The following is a 23,519-nucleotide window of genomic DNA, read 5'->3' on the forward strand; positions in this document are numbered from 1 at the left end:
AGCACAAGTTCTGTGTTGATCCAAAGTTGGTGTGGGTACAGCAAGTTATCAAGTTAATTGATTCCCAAGTGAAAAAGATTGGTTCACATTAAACTAAAATTCTAATTTCTAATCAAAATATCTGGACTGCAGATATGACAAATGCTTTTCAACATAATTAAAATACCTAAACGTCTATAAACAATGTGTAAGGTGTATATTTCATTTCTGACATTTTCTTAAACTACAAAAAAGTCCTGGGAGAACCATGAAATGATTATAGTAATCGCTATATAATGTAGAATATTTGATGAATGGATTTGATTTGAAGTTGTATATGCATATACAGTGCATTCAGAAAGTATTCAGACTCCTTCACTTTTTTCACATTTTGTTATGTTGCAGCCTTATGCTAAAATTGTTTAAATCATTTTCCCCCTCATCAATCTACACTTAATACCCCATGATGAAAAAGAGAAAACAGGATTTTAAAAATTTTTTGCAAATTTATTAAAAAGGAAGATTTGAAATATCGCATTGATGTAAGTATTCATACCCATTACTTAGTACTTTGTTGAAGCACCTTCGGCAGCGATTACAGCCTTGAGTTCCTTGGGATTGACATAAGCTTTGCCCACCTAGATTTGGGGATTTTCTGCAATTCTTCTCTGCAGATCCTCTCAAGCTCTGTCAGGTTGGATGGGGACCGTCAGTGGACAGCCAAAATGAATTTTTAGCATAAGGCTGCAACATAACAAAATGTGAAAAAAGTGAAGGGGTCTAAATACTCTCTGAATGCACTGTATGTAGACTTGTGTATGTGTAATATGTGCCAACTTAACAATCTAAATGATAGTCTTGATAATGTCTGCTAAAATATTTTTCCTTTTACATGTTGCATATCTAAAATGGATAAGGCAGAATTTGGGCTGAGCTCTATGTGATTCTACTTCCTTGCTGGAACCAGTGGAGATATACTTTTAAAAATGCTCTAAAGACAGATCCAAATTCTAAGCCTCTTTCTCAATAGTTTAGTAGATTTTCTGGCTTTTGATCATTGTGATGGCCGCACTTGCAGCCACACAGCCAATTTGAAGTTTGTATCTCAGCTGGCACTCACACTTTGGTTTCTTTTACATTTGTAGTTAATTCATTCCTCAGTTAGCTAATTTAATTACATTTCACATTACATACAAATAAATAACAACACACTGGATTTTGTTTCATACATCATACTCATTTTATTGTACAGTTTGGCAGTACATTAGTTTCTATTTGTAGCGTGCACATTTGGTTAACTTTTGTACAGTCATTAGTTTAAGTTCTAATTTTCCTTTTTTTGAGTTACCAGTGTTGGGGTGCTGCTCCTGGAGGACATCTGGCCAGGCCTGGGCAAAGGATGTGCACCAGGACATGGAATGGTTAAATACAGGAAGTGGCCAATTGGGTCATACCAAGTCCTGCCACCTCATAGGGGGGGAACTGTTTATTTCAAGTTTAGTCATATTGTTTGTTTCTCTTTATTGAATGTTTAGTTGGGTATTTTTGGTTTAGTTGATTTAGTTGAGTTAACCTGTGTTGGGGGGGAATTCTGTTGTTTATTGCTTAGTTGGTAGTGGTTGTCATTTGTTAGTTACCCCTCTTCTGTTATGGTCTGATCGGCCAGTATATATGTTCCCCTTTGTGTTCATTTAGGAAGGTCTGTTAGTAGGGTTAAGTTCACTTTAGTTGAGTTCTGTTTATTTGACCTTTTTTATGGGCCCTGAACTTTATTTACATAGTTTGTTATTTGTACCTTTTGTTCACATTTTTTGGGTAAAATAAAAACCCTCTTTTTTGAAACCACCTGAGTCTCCTTTGTCTGCCAGCTCGGTCCCTTACAATCATGCTACAGGATAGTCTATGCCACTGTTGTCAGCCTGCATCAAAGTGCCCCAATAAACTCATCAGACACATCAGTACAAAACTCAAATTGTTTATCAGGGTGTAGAGCACATAAAGTAACAGCAGCTCAGAACAATTTATTGCCAACTTATAACCATTACAGACCAACTATGTGGGTGAGAAGCCACCCACTTGGAATTGCAACACAAGGTAAAATCTTCAGCTAGAGAACTTCCTCCCTGCCTTGTTGCTGAATGATTTGATTAGTTTATGGGTCTCACGTAAAGTTAAATACTGCACAGACACTGTACTGACTGAGAGCTTGTCGTACATATGATCCAATCCATGAAGGGCCTTTGCATCCTCGGAAAACTGCTTTTGATGACTCTCTTGCTCCAACCAACTGAAGAGAGTGAGTCCAGTGGTTGATCTCTTTCTAGACTTTGCAGTTCGATGCTATTTATTACATTATCATCCCCAAAAAAATAACCAGCAATTTTATAACTATTCATTATAGGAGTACAAAACAGAATTAAGAACTTCAATATAGATCCCAGATAATAAGACTGTTTCATCATGTAAGGGCTCTTGGCATGCAAACTTGTAAAAAAACATGCAAACTTGCAAAATTGTGACATCAATATTTATTGATAGAAGATTAATATGTATTTTTATTTTCAATAAAACATTAATTAAATAGTTAATAAATTATTATTTCTAGGTAATCCATGTACTGACACCATGCCCTTAAAAATAGTTTATCATACACAAATACATTACATTGCTCTAACTGCTGGGCTCATGACAGCTAAGGGGCCTAAAAACCAACCAGAAAACATTTGCATTATCTAAGAGAGATAAGACTCCACTCCTTTTTTTCTTTCACAATTCCTGTCACATTTTTCTTTTCCTTTTCCTCACCAGATGAAGAGTGAGAGACACAAACAACAACTGAACCTGAAAATTCTGTGCGTTTTGGGGAGTTTTGCCTGGAGATGTCTGACAACTCTCAGTTCACCAGCTCCAAACCAGTGACCCAACTGCCAACAAAGTCAGCTTGCCCGACCAAACATGCAACCCAGGCAACTGAACAGCCCCCCCAACCAACTAAGCAGGCACCCAAACTGCCCAAAGAGCCAACCTAGCGACCGAAACCGTCAACCCAGCTACCCATAAAGTCAGCTCACCCAACCAAACATGCAACCCAGCTACCCAAACAGTCCCCCCAACCAATTAAGAAGGCACCCAAATTGCCCAAAGAGCCAACCCAGCAACTAAAACCGTCAACCCAGCTGCCCACAAAGTCAGCTCACCCAACCAAACATGCAACCCAGCTACCGAAACAGTCCACGCAAGCAAACAGGGAATCAACCCAAGAGCTTAAACAGCCAACCACACAGCCAAACCCAACATACTGGGAATCAACCCAACTGCCTGAACACTCAACTCAACCTGACCTCCTGCCGATTGTCACAAGTGGCACTGTGTTACCAGTGAAGTCGACCACACAGGATGTCACTGCTAAGGGAACAACATGAAACTGCCAACTAAAACCTCCCCAGTGTTAAGCACAACAATCTGGCCGTCCAGTAAAACATGCTCAGCTGAATTCATGTAAGTACTATTTGTGTGTGTATGTAAGATTGTGAGAGAGTGAGTGAATGAGATGAGTGTGCCAGTCTGCCAAGATAGAAAAATCTAAAGTAAACACCAATTATGACTTTAATTTACGTATAGCCATGCTAGTGGTGTGGCTTAGGGATGGCGATGTCAACATTCCCATCAGCCTCAGCTGTATTTTTTGTTAAGCACTAATGCTAACACATTAAACTAAGATGGTGAACATGATAAACATGGTACCTACTAGCATGAGTTCGTCAACATTGTCATTGTGAGCATGTTTGCATGCTGATGTTAGCATTTAGCTCAAAGCACTACTGTGCATAAGTCCGAAATTACTGTCTTTTTAGTGCCAAATTCCCTGTTTTTGTTACAATCCTTCTTCTGCAGCTCAATAGGAAAACACTTTACTTCAGATAAACTTTTAAATACATTTTTGCACAGGAGGACTGTGTATTTTGTCCCCCATCACTTACATTGCAAGTACATTACGAAGGGATCTTCTAATAATCAGGAGGAATGATTATGGCAAGAAAAAACTGTTTCGATGTTAATTTGGTTTTAAGACAGACTTGAAAGATTTTGAACCTATCCTGTAAGTTGAAGGTGAATTGTATTGCATGAACTGTATTGCTAACTGATAAAAATGACTTGATAAAAATATATTGCTCAACTGACCCCACCAGCCCCCCACCCCCCAGCCACAGGTCTGAACCTACAACTGTGGCAGGTAGCAATGAAGAACCTTTGGTCACTTCTCCTGCTCCACTGGACCCAACCACAGAGTTACCCACATTTACTCAGGATAATGTGGCAGAAATTGAGAAAGACAAGGACTTATATCTTGTGGATGGAAGTGAGCAATAGATTTGATGCAACAGATAGAGATTTGAATTTTGTTCCTAGTTCATACTTTTCAACCAGAAACATTTTAGTGATTCATTGTGAATAAAGTCATAGACATTCACAGACTCTCAAATTTGTCTGTTTATTATCATTAGAGAACTAAATAATGATTTTTATTTCTCACAGTGTCAGCCTGAAAGATGAGGAAGGTTTCTGTTCAGATTCGCACCAGCTGCAGTTGATGGCAATGCAAGAGAAGCTGGAAATCCCCCCTCCCCACGGAGATCATTTTGACCACACACACAGAAACAGACCCCCCCCCAAGTTCAGCTTGTTCAGCTTATATTTTCTCTCTTACATACAGTTTTGGTTTAATTTGCCCTGGTTTTAAAGAGTTATCCCACTGATTTTACACATCAAATTCAGTTTATTTGTCTTGGGGAACGCTACTCAGTTTGTAAAAACAGTTGTATTGTTTTCTGCGTATCTGGAAGAGCGTTCTAGACCCTTTTCTCAGCAGACATTTTGACTGTCAAAGCAGGAAAACCACAGGTGGAGTTAATAACATTAATGATGGCTGCATTACATTTAGGTGATCCAGTTCCAGGATTCTCACTCACTCACTGACATGATTTATCGGGATAGTTAATGGTTCAGTTTTGACCACTCTGTTTTTAATTTGTCTCTTGTGAGTTCCACATCTTAATGGAAGTGCAGTACTAAACCGCTGGAGTATCATTTTAAGATGACGGTGTATGACTTTCTTCCTTTGCCGCAATACAGTATTCACATTAATGAAAAATGAAAACACACGTCTTCCCAGAATCAATGTTTCCACAAAACACATTATCAATTATTTTTATTGGGATTCCTTCTTTGATAGAAAGTTGCTCCGTTGAAATCTGTCAGCAGACTATATTGTGGATAATCCTAAGCACTCAGGACACCGTTTCGAGAAAGACACATTACTGTTGATTTTTTTTTTTTTTATTGTGCATGGTGGAGGCAGAAATATCAGAGGTTGGTCATCTGGTCAGATAAAACCAAAACTATCTGTATGATTTTACACCACTAGAGGTTAAGTTATAAAATGCATTTTTCTACAATTTAACTGATCTTTAAAAATAAATATCAAGGGAAGTAAATGTGTTATTTTATATATTTGCTAACACATAATTTTTCTGTAGCTTATTAAATGTGAGCAGTTCCCTTGGCGGATGTTTTCTAAATGTAACATTAATAATCTTTTCCTGTGAATTGACTTGTTGACAAGACTGTGTTTACTCAACCAACCCCCAGCCACCAGTCTAAACTTGACACTGAGGTTCGATTCATTCTACATAACCGTCCCCATGGTGAGAGGGGAGAACGAGGATCCTCACATCCAGTGAATGGAGTCTACATTCAACATGCTTCAGCAGGAGTTTCCTCTGGCCATGTTAATTACCTGAGAGAGAAAACTGTATTGATAGAACCTGAATATATAAGAAGTGAGTTTTACCGTCATGTCATGCTATGTTTGTGTTCTGTTGGACATTCCCTATCTATAAATGATAACAATAAATAATGAAATTAATGAGAAAATGTAATAAGAGATTCTCGAGAAGGGAAGCAGGGTTGTGTTTCCCTTTTGCTCATCAAGATGATAAATTATAGTTCAACTGATATCATATGTTTTGTCATCCCCTTTTGAGATCAAAAATAATGTCAGGATTTTTTTTTGTATTTTGATTCTCAATAGCTATTTTATTAAAAAGAAGAGAAAAAAAGGTATTTGACAACATTTTACAACATGTTGTAGCTGTTTTCTGCCGTGTTAATGAGTAGATATACATCTGTTGTTCATCCAGAATTCATAGAGCTATAGTTACATACTAATTCTCCCTGTTCACACTTCACTTGCACCTTTTTGACCAGCTCACGTTGAGAGTAATAACAGTAACTTCAGTCTCCCCGAGTGTCCACCTTCTTCTTCCACCTGGTCATCCATCTCGTTAAGTTGTAAGGATACATTTTTGTTTTTATTTAAAACAATGTTTTTTATACTGCCACACCATTCTGAAATTAAAACTACAAGTCAAGTTTAGCCATGCTAGCAATGTGACTCTAGGAATGGTCATGTCTGTCTGCCTGTCTGTCAGTCACTTTGGTCCAGTCTGAAATATCTCAACAACTAGTGAATATAGGGCCATGACCCATCACGTGTTGTCTATAACTTACAGTAACCTCTATTCCTCTTAATACAAAAACAGTTTCAGCTTGAGTAAGAAAGACCCCATTTAACTGTATTAAGCCAGTACATACATTTTAATAAAATGCTGAATATACAATGTATCTTTTTACTTTACACATAATTTGATATATTGATCTTTTCTACCACCATTAAATCCATTGAAACACACTGACACGATGTAAAACTGAGTCTTTTTCCTCATTCACAAGTCTCTCATGACACTGAAAATGGTAGTCTGTTGCAGTGGCTTAAAGAGACAGTTCACCCCAAAATCAAAATTACCTATTTTCCTTCTCACCTGTAATGTTATCTTTCCATTTAGATCGTTTTGGCGTGGGTTGCCAAGTTTTGGAGATACCAGCCAAGTACACCCGCCAACCATGAGTAGATGCACACTTCCTTCTGCACGGTGAGACAGTTGGTGGGTGTAGTTTGGTAGAGATAAAATAGTTCTTACAGGAAATTGCTCACAACAAGGTCTGTAAATTATCTTGAGTAACCATGTCATGATTTCTTGAAAGAGACATTGCTGTTGAGTTTTTCAAATGTATTTTTTTGGTGTTTTGAGCACCACAAGCCCAGTGTCATCCAGTTCCAAGGACATGAGATGGTTGTATTTAAGCTCTCTATACAATCTCTATACTACAATAATTATGCATGTCTCCAAATACTTTTTCCTTGCAGATGTCTGCATATTCACTGTTGTACAGTGGTGCCATCTACTGACTGAAAGTGAAAACATTTTATGCCTGAGATGGTGAAGCAGAGTTTTTTCTCAGTGGATCTCATGGTTAGACAAAAGTGATTTAACTCTGTCCAGCAGTCTTTTCATCTTTATTAGTACTGATTTGAATTTGCGCTCGGTACCAAAAGTGTTGCCAGCTCCAATCACCTCAAAGTAAAATGAAAGGAATAGTTCACTTTGGGAAATACGCTTATTTGTTTTCTTTTTGGGCTTAAGATTGATATCATTATCAAATCAATGTATTAAATACGGAGCCTGATCCAGATGACAATTAGCTTAGCTTAGCATAAAGACTGGAAGCAGGGGTAACAGCTAGCCTGGCTCTCAAAACTAAAAATATTCCTACTAGTATATTTTTCTATAGCATAGTGCTGCATACAACAACACCATGAGGACAACAACAGTCCACATCACATGAGAGTGGTATAGATCATCTCATCTAACTCTTAGCAAGAAGGGGAATAAACATATTTCCAAAAATGTCAAACCATTCCTTTAATCTAACTCTCTGTTAACCATTGTGTTGTTGAATGCAATAAACACCCTAAATGCTGCATATCCACTGCTGGACACTAAACAAAGCACAAAAAGATGAAATATTCACACAGATTTTTATATTAAGGCTTTATCCACGTTTGCTGTAATGTCAGTGAATCACAAATCATGATTTTATAGGTTTTTAAGAATGATTTCAACATCATATATGTAATACAATAATGCCATGATCAGAGTACATGACATAAATGTCCTGATTGTTTTGTGAGGTAGGATTAGGTGATCATGGTCCTGGCATGATTTGGTTGAGAGGCATGTCAGAAGACAAGTGGAACCCTGACCATGGTTTTTGATCCTGACTATGGCTTTCACAGCGTCACAGAGCCACAGAGCTTGTCTTTTCATTCTTGTTGGCCCACGTTTGTTGAATTGAGCCATTTTTGGGGGCTGATATTGTGTAGTCTGATCACATCTTAAGATGGTTATTCAGTCATTTGTTCATTGCTTCATTAAATTGTTTCCAGCTTGTTCTTCCGCCCGCCACAGCTGAAAACCATCTCTGCTTGCCGGCATTTCAGGTTCTCCAGTTTTTCTGCCAGGTGGTCGGAGGCGTCCACAGTGTCCTCAAAGTCCCGCAGCAGAACCCTGTTCCCCAGCAGTCCACGACGCTCCTTAAGCCTCAGGTTGTCCCTCTGCAGACCGCTGCGGGCCTGCTTGGTCCTGGTCAGGAGGTCCCTCTTTCTGGCCACCGTGGCCTCCACCTCAGCCAGCTGCTCTCGCTTGGCCTGGACCTCCATCTGACTCCAGTACAGCTTCTCCTTTATGTTCAACAGGAGCTGACAGAAGAGGAGAAAACACAATACTGACTCCATAATGTATTCACTGAAAATCATATTTTGTTAAGCAACTACAGAAATAACTTTGACACAACCTGTACCTGTGGATTTTTTCAACCTACCTCCAAGCTGCTGCTGATCTTTTTCTGCAGCTTTAATGATTCCTCCCTTTGCTTCTCAGAGTGTTTTTTCTGCTCCAGCCTCTCAGCCTGCAGCTGCTCAAACTGGAGCTGTAGAGGGTCCCTGGCGCGTTCTTCCCTATCACGGAGCTCTGCTTCCAGCCTGTGAATCCTGATCCTCAGCTTAATGTGCTTGAGGCGCAGCTTGATCAGCTCATCCTGCCGGAGCTGCTCTGCTGCCAGGGTTGACTCCACTTTAGCCTGAGCTGCTTGTTTACCCAGGCGTCTGCTTAGCATAGTCACAGCTACATCCTGCTTCAGAGCCATGAACACACACCATTCATTTTCCACCTGAAGACAAAAACATGACAGTATTTTCTATCCATCTGCACAATAAAATGTCAATTTCTAGGTCCCACAGTGGTAGCATTTGCCAAAGATTATTTTTGAGCACACAATTGTTACATGTTCATACATCTGACAATAAATACCCCTGACCTTAAAGCTTTACCCTTGTGCATGAGTCAAAGATAACATCCTGCACATTCCCCAATGCACGCACGCACACACACACTAAAAGGGTACTTGTTAATGGTTTCATTTATTTTCTAATAGGGTTACACTGGCTTCCTACATGGTTTAAAATGTTACAACGCCAGATTTTTTTCTGATTTTAAAGGAACATTTTTGTGGTTTCACTTTGGGCTTGTTTCTAAAGTGACTTCTAAAGCAGTGTCTATATGCATTCAGCATGCATGTCACATCCACCCAGCTTCCTGCGTGGCACCATGTGTGGACCCCTTGTACTTGACTTTCCCTGGAGAGAAAGGAGACCATTTAAAGGGAATCATTAAAGCATAAGCTACACACCTCACACCTCTTCCTCTATCCAGAGTCCATATTCCACAACTATCAGTGGTTGCTGGTGTAATTTGTTCCCCATTAAAGTGAATTGATGCAAGACATTTTCTAGTGAGCACTGCAGTGCAAAGAGCTCACAGTATGTACAGTATGTAGTATGTTGAACTTTATAGTATGATGTGTGTTGCAGTTACACATGTGCTGCCAGATGTCAATCGGACTACAAGTGTAAACTACACTTCACAAATCGTTGTCCAAATATTTCATCTTTTTTAATAAGTTTATTTTTTGTTGTTGTCTGAGACCTTTCTGCAGCTGTCTCACCACCACCTGCAATTACTTTTTTTTGTCAATTGCATAATGGTCCATGAACAACACACTCAAAGGTTAAGTGTTTTTTAATATATAGTGACTATTTTTGAGTATACTTAATTTCGCCACTTACTGCAGCTGCCAATCATATGTTCTCAATAAATATACTGTAGTTATCCATGTCATTTTTTGATGTCTCTTTAGATTCCTTTATGACTTTTTCTTTGTGGCTTTATTCTCATTTCTGTCAGTTCTGCCAGTTTTTCTCACTTCTGTTAGTTAAACAGGTGGTTGTCGTTGCTCATCACTACCCAATTCTTCTACTATTCTTCCTTTATCCCCTCCTCAGTTTTTTACATAAATATCTTAAACAAACCTGTTTCTCCTGTCTCCTGTTTACTAGAAGAACCTGTTTACTGTTCTCAAGAAAACTCTATTAGCTTCCATAATAAATACTGTGCTATATTATTGTAAGTGTGACTTTTCATTATAAAAATGTAAATCAATATGTAGATGTATACAAATGTATTTCAGCCAGGCAACTGCCAACTTATTTTTAATTACAAGAAATATGACAATATGTATGTAAGAGGACAGAAAATATGTCATATGTAGCAGCAGTAATATGAAACAGTGCACAGCCTCAGATCCTCAGGCGGGGTTCATCTGTTCCTAAATCCTGGTTCAAGACTACAGGTGACCAGGCTTATATTAATGCACTTTCCAACATTTTCAAATTGGAAAGATCCACTTCTTAATGCATATTTTTAGAACAATGTAGAAAACCTGCAGGCCCTTACAATAACAAATCTAACCACAACTTCACCAGACCAACCTTGTCCAGCCTCTCTTGGCTCTGTAGCCTCAGCTCCTCAGCCTGCTGCTGGGCTGTCTCTGAGTCTGTGGTGAGCTGCTGCTTCAGATCAGTCAGGATGTTAATATACTTCTCATACTCCTGCACCTGCTCTGACACCAGCATCTCCCTCTCCAGCTGGGCATCATCCCCGGCCTTCTTGCGGAAGTACTCTGCCAGCTTCATCTGCAGCTGGCTGCTGTGTTGGCTGGCTTTATCTCTCTCCTCATGCAGCTCCTGCAGGCATTCTTCATAGCTGATGTCTTCTTTGTCTGCAGGAGCAGCAGTGGATTCATCTTCTTTAGCCTCCTCTTCCTCCTCCTGTGCAGGTCTGGTGGTCTCTCTCTCCTGGGTCTCAAGATGCAGTCTGGGAGGTTCGTCATCATCATTGCTGATGATCTCAAAAACAACGCTCTCTTCATAGGACAGTGGCAGTTCACTGACTTCATTCATCTTCACATCCAAGTCTCCATCTGTGGGGTCGTTGTCGACAGCAGGGAGGTCATGTCCACTGTATTCTTCTGGCTCAGAGGTGAATGCTTCTTCAACAGGAAGCTCTTCAGCGGCTTTCATGCTTTCAGAGTTTTCTTCATTATGATCTGATGTCACCACCTCAGCTGGAACATCTTCTTTTACATGTCCAGCTGCAGGAATAGGAGAATTGTCCTCCTCATTGGTAGGATTTGCTGATACCACCCCCTCTGTGTCATTCTTCACCTCATTTTCTTCATGTTCTGGCACTCCTTCCATTTTTTAATAGAAAAAAATACCCTAAAGTATTATTCAATTTGTCTATAAGGCTCGTGCACTTCTGTAGTCAATGAAAACTGTTCGTTTTGTTTCGGTTGTCGTGGAAACTGGGCTCGGGAGCCAATCACAGGCGCCCTGACCTCTTTACTCATTAATATTAACAAGCAGGATGTGAGTAGCTCGCTGTGCGCAGGCGCGCAGTTCTGCCTCCAACAACAAGAAGCAGGAGCCAGGCAACATGGCCGACCTGGGGAAGAAGTACTGCGTTAACTGCCTTGCAGATGTTACAAACCTACGGCTTCGCTGCACCGACTGCCCCGATATCGAGTTGTGTCCGGAGTGCTTCTCGGCGGGCGCAGAGATCGGAAACCACCGGAGATGGCACGGCTACCAGCAGGTCGACGGCGGCCGGTTCTCTCTCTGGGGTCCCGAGGCAGAGGGAGGATGGACCAGCAGGGAAGAGCAGTCGCTACTCGATGCTATCGAGCAATATGGCTTTGGAAACTGGGTACATCACTTTAATAAGTTTCCTAACTTCATTTCCCTTCACAGTAAACCATATACACTTACTAGAGTTTTGTTTAAAGTGTTTAAAAACGTCGAGGGTCAAACTTGTCCAGTAACGACAGCGGTAACGTTCATGACCTTTAGAGGGAAAAATGACAATTCATTTTCTTTTCTGAGCTGTCGTTAAAGTCGGACGACTGAATATTAAAATACAACTGAGAATACAAGTGTGATTCCTGACTTCTGAAACAGTCCTGGCATTGAGTTTCATATAGTGTTTAATATATTTATATTAAAAAGCTCAAGAAACCGTTAATGACATGTAACACATCGAAAACAGGAGCTTAAGTTACGAGTAGCTGAAAAAATATGAATGCATATTGACTTCACCTTTTCAGACAGACGGACACAGTTATTAATAGATGTAATCTTTTAACTAGAGACTCAACTAAAGAAAAACTTGGACCATTGTCTAAATATACGCAATGATAGTTTCTGGTCAGTCACTTATATAGTAAAGAGGTTGTTTATAAGGTAGTTGTAACCTGTTAGTCAGCGCAGAGTAAACCCACTTCAATTCAGTTCATATATATATATATATATCACTAATCAGGATAAATCACTATATATTTAATTTATAACATACAGCACATTCATTAGCATCAGACTAATGTAAGTTTTATGCAAACAGGGTCTTTTAATTTTTACCACTGCATCCCATAAAACACTGAGTCTAGTTTAGGGCTGCTGCTAACAATAAATTTCAATAAGCGTTTTAGACTACAAATAAGTATAAAGTAGGTAATAATTTCTTTTACATGCCTGTAATTTTAAAAAAAAAAGTCTCTTACTGGGAAAAAAAATTGTAATTTGGAACTAATTATCGGTAAAACAGGAATTTCCTTGAAAGAATTGCTCAATTTAAACCCAAATAAACGTCCGTCCATTATTTAGTTGCTTTATTTCCATGATCTCATTAACAAATGTTGTTAGGAAGTTGTCACGGTGTTCAGGACAGACAGGACAACATTCAGCCCGGCACTCATACTGTCATTTAGATAAGACATATTAAAATACACAAAATACTATACATTTTTATTAAAGTTGAAAACAAAACATACCATTTAAAGTGCTAAACATTTATAATTTAAGACTTGAGGTGACATGCTCAAATTGCTTGTTTAGTCCAACCAACAGTCCAAAATATAAGTCAAAAAAAGATATTCATTTTACAGAGATAAAAAAAAAGAGATAAGCAGCAAAGACTCACATTTAAAAAGTTGGAACCAGATATATCATGCATTTTTGCATAATAAATTATTTAAATATCACATTTGTTGTCATTTTTTTTCAATCAGCTTATCAATTAATTGTGTCAGCAGCACTACTCTGGTTCTTAATCCAGTAAATCATGTTATAAACTGTATTATGATCAGCATACTGTTTCTTCCGCTATCCTCATTAGTACCAACTTGCTGTTTGTGTTGTCTTTCAGGAGGACATGGCCGCTCATGTCGGAGCATCTCGAACTCCTCAGGAAGTCATGGAACACTACGTCACCATGTACATCCATGGAAACCTGGGTAAGGCCTGCATCCCCGACAACATTCCCAACCGGGTGACTGACCACACCTGCCCAAGCGGGGGCCCCTTATCGCCCAGCCTCACCACCCCGCTCCCCCCGCTGGACATCAGCTTGGCAGAGCAGCAGCAGTTGGGCTACATGCCACTACGTGACGACTACGAGATTGAATATGACCAGGATGCAGAAAAGCTAATCAGCGGGCTGTCGGTGAACTATGATGACGAAGATGTGGAAATTGAGATGAAACGAGCCCACGTGGACATGTATGTGCGCAAGCTCCGAGAACGCCAGCGACGTAAGAACATCGCCCGAGACTACAACCTGGTGCCTGCCTTCCTGGGCCGAGACAAGAAAGACAAGGAGAAGGAGAAACCGGGTACGCTGGGAGTCATAGGCACTGCTGGTGGCATTGGTGGGGCAGGAGCTGGTGGTGGCGTAATAGGATCAGGTTCCACGACCACAGCAGGATCAGGTCCTGTTCCAAGTACACCCAAAAGAAAGATCACCAAGGAGGAGAAGGAGCAACGGAGCAGGCTGCGGGGGCTCTGCCAGTTCATGGCCCATCGGGAGTTTGAAGACTTTTTTGAGAACATGCATAAAGAGCGTGTGCTGAGGGCTAAAGTGCGCGAGCTGCAGCGCTACCGACGCAACGGCATCACCCGCCTGGATGAATCTGCTGAATACGAAGCAGCGCGCCACAAACGAGAGAAACGCAAGGAGAACAAAAGTGTGGTCACATCCAAACGAGGCAGCGGAGGCGGGGGCGGGCTTGGCTCTGGGATTGGACTCGGGGGTGGAGCTGGAGGCGGAGGAGGCATTGCTGGAGGATTGGGGGTTGGAGGCGTGATCAAAGAAGAGGGCAAAGATGGTGAGTTTGCCGCCATTGAGAATCTGACGGGCTTTGAGCTGTTGTCAGACCGGGAGAAGGTGCTGTGCAACTCTCTCAACCTCAGCCCAGCACGCTACCTGACTGTCAAGACCATCATCATCAAAGATCACCTGCAGAAACGGCAAGGCATCCCGGCCAAGAGCCGACTGCCCAGCTACCTGGACAAGGTCCTGAAGAAGCGCATTCTCACCTTCCTCACAGAAAGTGGCTGGATATCCAGAGACGCCTCCTAGCTGTCCATCTTTGGTCAGGAAGTACTAACTTCATGATAGCTGATTTGCTATAAGCTCGTGAGGCAGGACAAAACTACTGGCTGTCACCATTTTTTAAAGGTGACCTTGTGAATATGTACATTGCGAAAAAAGAAGATGCCCCACTGGAAAAAAATATATTTTCATACCAAGGCAAGGAACAAAAATAAGCCTATATTTTTGCATTTGGAAAGGGACGTGGGTGAAATACAACTCTGTGGGTTCACAGTACTTTGTGTCCGTATTGTTATTCCATGATGGTGACTACAATGCTAGCAAGTATTATGTAGTTGCAGAGACATTTTAGCGTTATTGTAACAGGTTCATTGAAGATGAAGAAATAATATTTTCAATCTAAACAGCGACGGGGCAAGAGCCATCTCATGCTGAAAAGAAGGGGAAATAAGAACATTACATTTCCTGAAAATGCCTAAGAGTAGTCATGTTTTGAGGTGAATGTTTGACAGCTGTGGCACTGATGGGTGACCGAAATGATCGTCATTGTGGTTGGTTTGTCAGGATCTTCCAAACCCTACCTTATAGGTGTTTCATCATTTAAAGATGCACTATCTAACTCTGCAGCAAGAGCACGCTGTTTGAATTTTCTTACATTTTAAGGCCTTAATCTCCCAAAATTTGTCATGCAATTTCAGTGAACTCATTTCCCTGACCTTTCTGTGGCTTCAAGGTGAGGTTCAACCATCCTGTAGCTTTCTTGGAAAGCTGCTGCCTGAAGGCACTTTGTATTAGAGCCCACCCAAAATATCAACATAGAGCTAGCTGATAAATTGGTCGATATTAGCTTATCACAGATACATCAGTATCGACACGTGTCAGTAGAGAGATGCCAAAGATTTAGAAACTGTGTTGCCATTACATAGTCTGTCCACCAGAGAGACAAGTTTATTTTTCAACTGAAAAATGTCCCGCTCTCTACATAACTTGGTTACAATTCTTAGATAACCAAATTTAAAGGAAAGTGTCAGAAAAATTCAATGAATTTATGTAGACAAAAAAAAAGTCTCAAATATCCACATCAGTATCCAGTATCAACCGGGCTCTAATTAATATTTTATTTAACCTAAAATAAGTAAAGAAGAGAAACTCTTCAATTTTAGAGCTCCACTTTTTGGTTTAGACCAATAAACTTTTAGGTTTACATAAACAGTTAGTGTAGCGTAGCACAGCTTTAAATGTTCTACTCTCCACATGGTACAATACAGGTAAAGCTGAATGTGTAAGGGCATTAACCAATGACACTCAAATGCTAAAGCACAATTCCATGATAGCTTTTTGTTTACCACGTTTACACCCATTTATCTTTTACACATATTGTTAAGAATATTTTCTCTCCTTATCTGCTTACAGTAGCATAAACTGGTTTGTCTCCATGTTTGACCCCTTGTTGAGATAGGTTTTTATTGGCTTGATATTTTTCCACCAAACTTAACATCAGTCCTGTTGTTGACCCCTTTTCATGATGGCAGCCTATTATTAGTTTTACAAAGGTAACTTTACTTTTGAAGTCAGAACCATAACAGCAGCACTGGTGAGTCATTCTCATTTTCCTGCTTCTTACACCTTTTTTTTTTTGCCAGCCGAGCTAAGCGGTGGCCATTGTGCTATTTAAATGTAAATGAAGTTATTGAATTGGCTGTCATTTCGGAGAAGCTAAAATCAAAGAGAAGAAAGGCACATGAATGTGTGGGTGTTAGCTAAGATGGAATTTGTGCTAGATTCATATTCTGTTTTTCTTTACTGTGTCTCTAATTGTTGGAAAATTGGCGTTTTTTTGTGGAAAATACAAGTTGTGGGTGTCATCCGTTCTGTAGCGGTAGGCAGGTTTTGCTCTTTTACCAATGTGATGGAGGAAAACACATGATGTTGATAGCTTCAGTCATTTTAGTTTAATACAGCTGACTCAGTCATTCATAGCCACATTTTATCAGTGTGGTACTCCTCACCATATACCATTCTAGTCCAACACTACAGCTGCTTTTAAAAGACAACTGATGCTGCTCAATATTTTTCTTATTATCAACAAATTCCATTAAAAGACCAAAATCAGCAATAAATTGATCTACTAACAAGTATTCCTCTATGCTGTACAACTCAATTGTTGTCCAAAACTATTAAAACACATCAGTGAGCCACACTGTTGCACTGGATGACATGTTCCGTTATTACCACGAACACACACACTGTAGTTTATTTTGACTCAATCCCACACACACCGTCTTGCAGCCGGAAATACTTTCTAGTGCGCTAAATCCACAGCTGAAAGTAGTCCCCAATAAATACACAATTTCCTCCTGTTTGAGTAATGTTTACTAAAAACTACATTGACCAGCTTTTTTGGAAATTAAAGTAACTATTCATGGGCCATTCTTTTCTAAGATTTATGTCTTCCATAGGAACCAGACAGAGGTCTTTGGGGCTGAGAGCTACAGACAGGGTAGGGAAGTTTGAAAGTATTAAGAGACGGTTTTTCTTTTCATGGGATTTGTTGACAATAATTAAAATACTGAATACTGCCAGCATTATCTTTGATGTCAAAAGTGGTTATTCCATAGCGTGCCACTGCAGTTCACCTTGTTGGACAGACTTGGTCAGTTGAAGCTATTTGATGTTTGAATGTCACCTTTTGTTTATTCCTTTAAAGATCATATAGATTGTGATTTCTTTTTCTAGGACTTCTTTTCATATTTTGACAGTGGTGTCGTTCTGCATGTGCAACCAAATGTTCCACATTGTTCCAAAATGGTGTGTTTCAGTGTAAATGTCTATTAGGAAAATATGGCAGTTTGATTTTTTTTTTTTTTTCTGTGGGGGAATATTTTCTGGAAGGGGGATTACTTTTTGTCACCAAATGTAAATAATTTTGTAAGATAAATTGGAGAAAGAAACTATAATTACTGGCCTGTGAAATGTACAGTATTTTGTGTCATGAAAATTTTTTATAGCTTTTGTAATAAAAAAAACAAACAGATTTTGGATTGCAAAGAAGAAGCATTTTCTGACGCTGTGGGTGTAGTGATGGCATGCTGTTGAGCTGTTTTTCATCTTGTTACCAGTCTGATACTGTTGAACTGTTTTGCTGTCCTGTTATTTTTGTTATTTTGTTGTTGCACATGATAAAGTATGTAAGGAGATGTATTAAAAGTGCAAATACTTTATACTTCTAAATAGTCCTGTTTCCTCTTCAGTAATCGTGAACCTTAGTGGAAAAACTAACAAAATGTCAGCTTTTTCCTTTAAGCTAGCATGTTAGTGAGGTTACACTGAAATTCACTGATATTATAAATGACAAAAACACTTAAAAAAAAACACTGAAAGTATGAAACGGAACAGATTAAAATAGCAATTTTAAAACGTAAAGTGACAAAAATCTAATAATGAAAATGTCATTTGTAGTTTTCAGTTAGTAGTGACAGAAAGTGACAAAGGCACATTCAGAAGGTCAAGAACTAAAGTCCCAACTCTAGATCTTATTTTGTTCTTATATTAGCCTTTAACTATAAGACATAACTTACTTGTCTTTAATATTGCTAGTATTTTCCTGAAAATTCTTTTGTTTTCATTTTTTAAATATTAATGTACCTCAAGTTTATCTCACTATAAAACGACTTTTTGGCCATTCTCTTTGTTTGATTAGTTCTGAAAGGAAAAAAAAGGAATAACCAAGAAAAACATATTGGGATTATCCTTCATAACAAATTGATGGAAATGGTTATGTGGTCTGTGAAGTTGCATTTGGTCCAACATTTTCCAATACGTGCTACTTTCTGACAAAAATAGCTCATATTAATTAAACATTCATGATGAGCCCTGTTGATTATCCCAAATGCAACAGTCAATTTTATGAGGGGAAAAAACAATCAATTGAGTTTTTTTCCATTTTTCACAGCTTTGAACAACACAAAATTTAATTTATGTATATTATATTGCAAAACCAAAACTCACATGGCAGCATACATACCACTGGGGTAAGTGTTTTTATTCTATTTATAGATGTATGTACAAGGAACACTGAACCAACAAGTCTTTCAAAGTTGATCAGTTTATTCTGATGCTGTGACAGCTTGGACAGATGTCCATACATGTAGTTATTCTAATAGTTTACAGATAAAGCTGTTACATCACTGTACAGATACAAATTGTGGCATAGGGACATTACAATGACTGAGGCTGGCTTCATGTCCACATGAACAACAGAAAGATGTTAAACTTAGAGTTGTGAAGCCCACATCAGTACAAAGTAAAATCTCAACCTTTCTTCAGATGCTTTCATGCTTTATTCACAGCATGAATGTAAAACTCACAAACAAAAAAAAAAACAAAAAAACAACTGAGGAGTCAAGTTCAACATTATTTGGGCTTTAAACAAAAGTCCGGAATGATACCAGCACTTCAGAATCACCTCCACTCACTTTGTGGGTGTGTTTTACATCATAGCTCACCCAAAAAACAAAGTCTCAGAATTAGCAGAGTTTATGATGATTTGTTTTAACTTTTTTTGAGTAATTTAAACATCACATTTCCACTGCCTCTCTTCCAGTTCAGATATATGGCTCTCATTACAGCCTCTGCCTGTTATCTGGTGACTTTTTTTTCTGAAATGACTCACATGACTGATGACAAACTGAAATTTTACTGTCCTGTGCCAGACAAAGTGTAATGTATCTATTAAAAACTGTTGGATATTGTCCAGACACAAAGTTCAGTTCAGTTGGATTCCCGTCTCTTTGAGGCACCTTAAGGTGGGGGTAGACTTGTGGGAAAAGGATGTCAGGGTGCCTTGACCAGTCTGCTGTACCTGAGGTCATCCATCGCCCAGGCAACAAAACAAATCCCACTTTGTCAGTTACATCATCATTTCTAGGGGGCTTTGGCCACACCTACCAGCGCTGGCCTAAGGGTGCGACCGTGGAGCTTGTAGCCCACTTTGGTTACTATGGCGACAGTGCCAGGCTCCTTGCCCTCCACGGGGGCGTGGAAGAGGGCCTCGTGCTCGTAGGGGTCGAACTTCTGGCCGTCGGGGTTGAGCTTGACCAGGCCGTGCTTGGTGAAAACCTTCTGGATCTGGACCTCGGTCATCACCAGGCCGTCGTACAGGTTCTTCAGGTGAGGGTTCTGGCTCGTCACCTCCTCCTTGGGCACGCTCTCTGTGGCCTTCTCCAAGATGTCAGCCACCTCTAGCAGGTCTTTACAGAAGCCCTGGATCCCTGGTGATGGAAGGAACATTATTCAGCATGTTATACAATAACAGTCTGTACTATCTACATGATAACCCTTGAGGCGTTGAAGATGTCTAGTAAAAGGTTGAAAAAACAAATCTAAGTAATTTAACAGTACAATTACAAGCAAATAAACTAAACCAACAGCATAACAACGTAAAGTGTAAACAATTTAGTAAAACAGACGTCTTGTGACATCCAGTGGTTGGAACATGTAACTGCCGAATATTTGATATAGAACTTTTTTTTTCCTGCAGGATTCCTTTTTTTTCCTGTGACAAAGCCCATGTTTGGAGGTGAAATCTGCTTTTTCAGTGAAATAGTCTGACTGTGAGAATGTGAGCTGTCAGGAGAAGAATGGAAAACTGTGTTTACCGTATAATTTAGCATCTTCTATCATCCTCTGACTCCTCGTCCTGAGGTTCTCTGTGTCTGCTAAAGCCCGCTTGTACTTTTCCTGCAAATGAGGTGATTCAGTGAGTCATGGTTTAAAAACACAACATTAAACCACATTATCTGATGAAGCTCAGGCCTATAAACTAACCGGTTACAATGTCTGTTAAGTAACTTTGTAAAGGTGACATTGGTCAGATGGAAGAGGATTTTAAAGCTCCAGAGTTTAAACTGCTATAAACATGTCCTACATTCACAAATAAGCACTGTGTGACCTTCCATTTCAGCTATTGTTAGTTAAATAGATCTGTATTACACCTGTTTTACCTATAAATTACTTGTGAACTACTTTCAGAGCATTTGAAAGAGTGATGTATTGAAATTGCTTTTGTCCAACCAACAGTCCAGATATTCAATTTACAAGCAACAGAGAAATGCAGAAAACCCTAAAATTAGAGAAGTTGGAACCAGAGAGTGTTGACCTGATGAATTCTGAATCAATTATGAAAATTATAGTCAACTATTTTTCTGTCCACCGACTGACTGGCTAATTGGTTCAGCACTATTTGTAACTGTTCCCTATTCAGTCAAGCCCCCTGAACTGCTGGATCTGTGTGGAGCAGTAATGGACTGAAGAGCAGTCAACATACTTAACAATTCTGTTTTCTGTTTCATGTGAAATTATAAAAAAAAGGGACATAAACATGGTTAACATACCAAAAAATTATTTTTATGTGTGAGTGCTGTCATTATAAGGTATATGTCAGAACACTAGAGTCTAGAAGCCACCCTGTCTGCAGTCAGCTCTGACTTACTGTCATGTCCTTCAGTTGCTCCTCCAGCTGGGTCTTCTCCTCTGTCAGGGCTTTCTCTGCTGCACCCTGCTCAGGCTTTTCAGCCTCCTCCTCTGACCCCTGGCCACTCTTCTGCTGGGTGGCTGTACATAACAATCTTGGAGATGCTCTGAGTGGGCAGGACAGAAATAAGAGGTCATTTGTCAAGTGTTGGAGGCTATCTGCCTACCTTAATTATGTTCTGAACCAAGATTCAGACCCTTAATCAACTGATTAACCTCTACTGTAGGTGCTCTGAGCACATATAGGAGATTCTGGACCCATCTGCATGCAGTGTTTCTTTTACTTATTTTCCAACAGGATGTTTTGGTTCTCTTTCCAGACCTGCTGACTGATGCTATCAGACAGCTTAATAACCTCTACTGCCAATTGTACAACAGCCAGTAGTACTAAGAGTGTTATGCAACTACTCTATGTGTCATTCAATGACAAATGTCTGATTATACAGCCTAATTTGTATCTTATATAATTATAATTGTTCTATATAGAAGAATAGCTCATGTAACCATATGTCATCTTATTTCATCATCCCTCTCTAACCAATAGAATATAGTGGAGACATGACGCCAAACTCCATTCACAGAGTTGACCATTTAGTATCATATATATCTAAAAGCAAAAAGGCTGACGTTTTAGCCAGGCTGTCACCTACACAAACACAGCTCCATTGTTATTCTCTGTATTTTTCACACAACTAAAGGTCAACACTGCTGTTCGGTTACGAAAGCTAACGCTGCTAGCAGGCTGACAGGAGCTCACCGCCTCGCCAGATATTACTGTAAAAGCCACATTTCAGATGAAAACGCGACACAGAAAGCTGTTTACCTTATAAGCGCAGGCGAAGCTACGAGTGAGTAGCTCTGTCTCACGGCTCGGACACACCAACTCGCCATTTTTCCAGCAACTGTGCAGGTAATACCTCCTTGTAACACACGCTGACCGGACGCACAAACGGATAGCTGCGGAGTGCGGTTTGAGCCAATCAGAAGTCAGTAAAAAGAACGCCCCTCTCATTCGACCAATCATATTCAAAGAAAAGTTCGACGACAAATTGTAGTTTGGTTGAGTAAAAGTTAAAGGTGAAGACTACACATGTGACCAAGGACAGTTTTGAAATCCTTACTCATAGATACAGAAACTAAAATAAAAATAAGAAAATATAAACTAAAACTTTCTATATCTATGGCCTTATTCATCCCTTCGTTTTTCAACTCAATCTTTTAAACAGAAAGCTATATATTAATGCCCTGATAGTTCATGTGAAATGCAAGATAAGACTTAGACATGTAGTAGTGGTGCATTACCTTGTTGCAGAGCATTAAAGTGCGAGTTCACAATTTTTCAAGTGTGTCTTAAAACATATGAACAGTGCCCATATGAACAGTGAAAGAGGTTTTCCCTCGCTGTAATCATTCCTCCTGTTCATACTGGCTATTAAAAGATCTCCTTCAAATGCACTTTCAATGTAAGTGATGGGCGCCAAAATCCAGTGTGTCCACACAGTCATTTTATGCAAAAATGCCTTTAAAAGTTGATGTGAAGCTTAAGTGAGGCTTCAGCAGTCTGAGTTAGTCACATGAAGTGGATATCTGCCACATTTACAGTCTTTTTAGCATCAAATTCCCTCTTTGTGTTTCCTCAGACAGTGTTTCTCTGTTGAGCTGCGGTGGAAGTATAGTAACAAAAAGAGGGACTTTGGCACTAAAAAGACTGTAACTGAAGCTTCATATTAGCTTCAGATAAACTTTTAAATACATTTTTGCACAGAAGGAGGACTGTGAATTTTTCTCCCATCACTTACATTGTAAGTGCATTATGAAGGGATCTTCTAATGGTCAGTATGAACAGGAGGGATAATTATGGCAGGAAAAAAACTATTTCACATTTGGTCACCTGACTGATGTATTAAGAAAGACTTGAAAAACTATGAATCTTTCCTTTAATGTTGCCTCATTAAAATCTTACTATTGACAACATAAAAATGGTTGGAAAACATTTGAGAACATCATCTGTTGTCACATTTAGCAGACACAGAGTAACGTTAACATTCATTTGGATGAATAGGAGGCCAATATTCACTCTCCTTTAGTTCTGTCAACAACTTCTGAGAAAAATATCTGTCTCTTTAGCTGCTAGATGCTCCGCTTTCTTCACCAGCTCGTCGCTAACTGTGCCTGTCTGCTGTGTAGAGCTGGGCAGGTAGTGTACAGCACAAAGTGTTATAGGAGCCAAATATACTGCTGAAGTAACCAGAAGGTTAGTTGTTATTC

At 39.5% G+C, this 23,519-nt stretch overlaps 3 protein-coding genes across 3 annotated transcripts; 1 reads left to right on the top strand and 2 right to left on the bottom strand.

Annotated features, from left to right (window-relative positions):
- Positions 1–6,617: 6,617 nt before the first annotated feature.
- ccdc96 (coiled-coil domain containing 96) lies at positions 6,618–11,674 on the bottom strand. Its single transcript, XM_044340761.1, has 3 exons — positions 10,766–11,674; positions 8,761–9,108; positions 6,618–8,638 (listed from the first exon to the last, which is right to left on the bottom strand). The coding sequence occupies exons 1-3, from the start codon at positions 11,531–11,533 to the stop codon at positions 8,312–8,314; spliced, it is 1,443 nt and encodes a 480-aa protein (XP_044196696.1). The 5' UTR covers positions 11,534–11,674; the 3' UTR covers positions 6,618–8,311.
- A 33-nt stretch (positions 11,675–11,707) lies between these two features.
- On the top strand, positions 11,708–17,953 carry tada2b (transcriptional adaptor 2B). The gene is made up of 2 exons (XM_044340760.1): positions 11,708–12,041; positions 13,536–17,953. The coding sequence occupies exons 1-2, from the start codon at positions 11,772–11,774 to the stop codon at positions 14,745–14,747; spliced, it is 1,482 nt and encodes a 493-aa protein (XP_044196695.1). The 5' UTR covers positions 11,708–11,771; the 3' UTR covers positions 14,748–17,953.
- An 856-nt stretch (positions 17,954–18,809) lies between these two features.
- grpel1 (GrpE-like 1, mitochondrial) lies at positions 18,810–22,215 on the bottom strand. Its single transcript, XM_044340763.1, has 4 exons — positions 22,075–22,215; positions 21,211–21,358; positions 20,378–20,459; positions 18,810–19,990 (listed from the first exon to the last, which is right to left on the bottom strand). Exons 1-4 carry the CDS (start codon positions 22,140–22,142, stop codon positions 19,644–19,646), a joined length of 645 nt encoding a protein of 214 aa, XP_044196698.1. The 5' UTR covers positions 22,143–22,215; the 3' UTR covers positions 18,810–19,643.
- Between the last annotated feature and the right edge of the window lie 1,304 nt (positions 22,216–23,519).

The sequence above is a fragment of the Thunnus albacares genome, chromosome 22, assembly GCF_914725855.1.
Source record: "Thunnus albacares chromosome 22, fThuAlb1.1, whole genome shotgun sequence".
Classification (NCBI taxonomy): Eukaryota; Metazoa; Chordata; class Actinopteri; order Scombriformes; family Scombridae; genus Thunnus; species Thunnus albacares.